Genomic DNA, 1771 nt, shown 5'->3' with positions numbered 1-1771 from the left:
CACCTCTCTACAGGAATTTTGGACCACTCTTTGTTCGCCAACTGCTCCAGGTCTCTCAGAAGGGTTCCTTTTCACAGCTGCTGTTTTGAGATCTCTCCACAGGTGCTCTATGGGATCAGATCTGGACTCATTGCTGGCCAGTCCAGTGCTCTCAAGCGCTTTGTCTGAAACCATTCCTGGGTGCTTTATGATGTGTGCTTTGGGTCATTGTCCTGCTGTAAGACCCAGGACCTCTGATGGAGACCAAACTTACTGACACTGGGCCCTACATTGCACCCCAAAATTCTTCGGTAGTCTTCAGATTTCATAATGCCATGCACACAGTCAAGACATCCAGTGCCCGAAGCAGCAAAGAAACCCCAAAACATCAGTGCCCCCCCCCCCCCATGTTTGACTGTAGGGACTGTATTTCTTTCTTTTAAGGCCTCCTTTCTGTTTCTGAAAACAGTAGAATGATGGAACACGTGTACTGTACATCTTTATTCAAAAATGTTATTGATAGAAAACCCCCAAATAGCTAGTTGAAGTTTGTCAAATGTGAATTGTTCTGTAATGCTGAAGATGTTTTTATTCTGAACTGAAGAAGCTGCTTGGGTAGGCTGCAAGATGTCTTCAACACTACAGAAGTTGACATCAATGTGACAAAATACTACTACAAGCTACACCGTAATCTGGATACAGGAGAATTTTTTAAAGACATGATAACAATATGTCCATGACAATACAATACATATAACAGTTTTAGTTGCATGACTCTGTTGGGTACATGTCGTCACTGGAGTTTTGGGATGTCGTACTGGTAGAACAAGATTTTGAAGTCCAGAAGCTTTGTGAAAGGTTTTGGCCGATAAAAATTGTGCGTCAATCTGAATCCCATTTTATCGTACATTTTCCGGGCATCTTTCTGGACTAAACTGGTTGTCAGTACCACGGCCTTGCAGCCTCTATGCCGGGCAAAGTCAATCATGGTCCTACACAAGGCTTTGGCGATCCCTTTACCGCGATGGCTGGGAGACACAGAAAGTCGTTTTAGCTCCACGTGGTTTTCTCCACCGGGATATGAAGAAGGACTGGCTGCTATTGTCCCAACCACCTGTCCTCCAGACTCCGCCACCCAGAAGCAACGGCCATCTTGTTCCAAGTAGTACCTCCTTATGTCCAGCATGTCATCAAGAAAACACAGTCGGACATAAGACCAGTACATACGCCAGGCGGCAAACCACAAAAAAACAATGGCCCCCACCACTGCAAAGATAGAGGTGGTAAAGGACACAATGTCTAACGCAGGAAGAATAAGGAGGGCCAGCAGCGGGGGCCAGATGTGGGGCTGTCTCATCGCATGTTTAAAGGCTTTTTTCGTGTGTTTGGCATTTCCAGAGTTAAATAGTTGCCTGGCCACTTTATAATCTGAGTCTTTGTACAGTCGTATGTAGAAATCAGACATTTGATCTCTCTGTGAAGAAATAGATATAGAATTACAATACTCTTATTTAAGTGGATCTAGAAGCAGATAAAGTTTCCATGTTAAGTGCAGGCAGGCTAATTAATGTAAAACACGGCCAGGTATTTGTTAGCTCTCAAGGTAATGCCCTTATCTGCTTTTCTCTCAAGTAGGACAATGCCATCTTCATGCAGACATCATCCATGGTCACCATCTACTGAACTGAAAGATGGCATCATGTACATTCTGGTGCCTGTGAGTCATGTAAGTTCTGGTGCCTGTGCAGTTCGTGGCTGTGTTCTTAAAGTGTATTTCAAGGCAAAAGCTTCA

General features: G+C 44.3%; 1 protein-coding gene across 1 annotated transcript; it reads right to left on the bottom strand.

Moving 5' to 3' along the window:
• Nucleotides 1-772: 772 nt before the first annotated feature.
• LOC108796941 (N-acetyltransferase 8-like) lies at nt 773-1444 on the bottom strand. The gene has a single exon (XM_018568504.1). It carries the CDS (start codon nt 1442-1444, stop codon nt 773-775), a length of 672 nt encoding a protein of 223 aa, XP_018424006.1.
• Nucleotides 1445-1771: the final 327 nt, after the last annotated feature.

This window comes from Nanorana parkeri, unplaced genomic scaffold, assembly GCF_000935625.1.
Source record: "Nanorana parkeri isolate BGI_ZX_2015 unplaced genomic scaffold, ASM93562v1 scaffold1200, whole genome shotgun sequence".
NCBI lineage: Eukaryota > Metazoa > Chordata > Amphibia > Anura > Dicroglossidae > Nanorana > Nanorana parkeri.
This window is presented reverse-complemented; position numbering and strand designations above follow the sequence as displayed.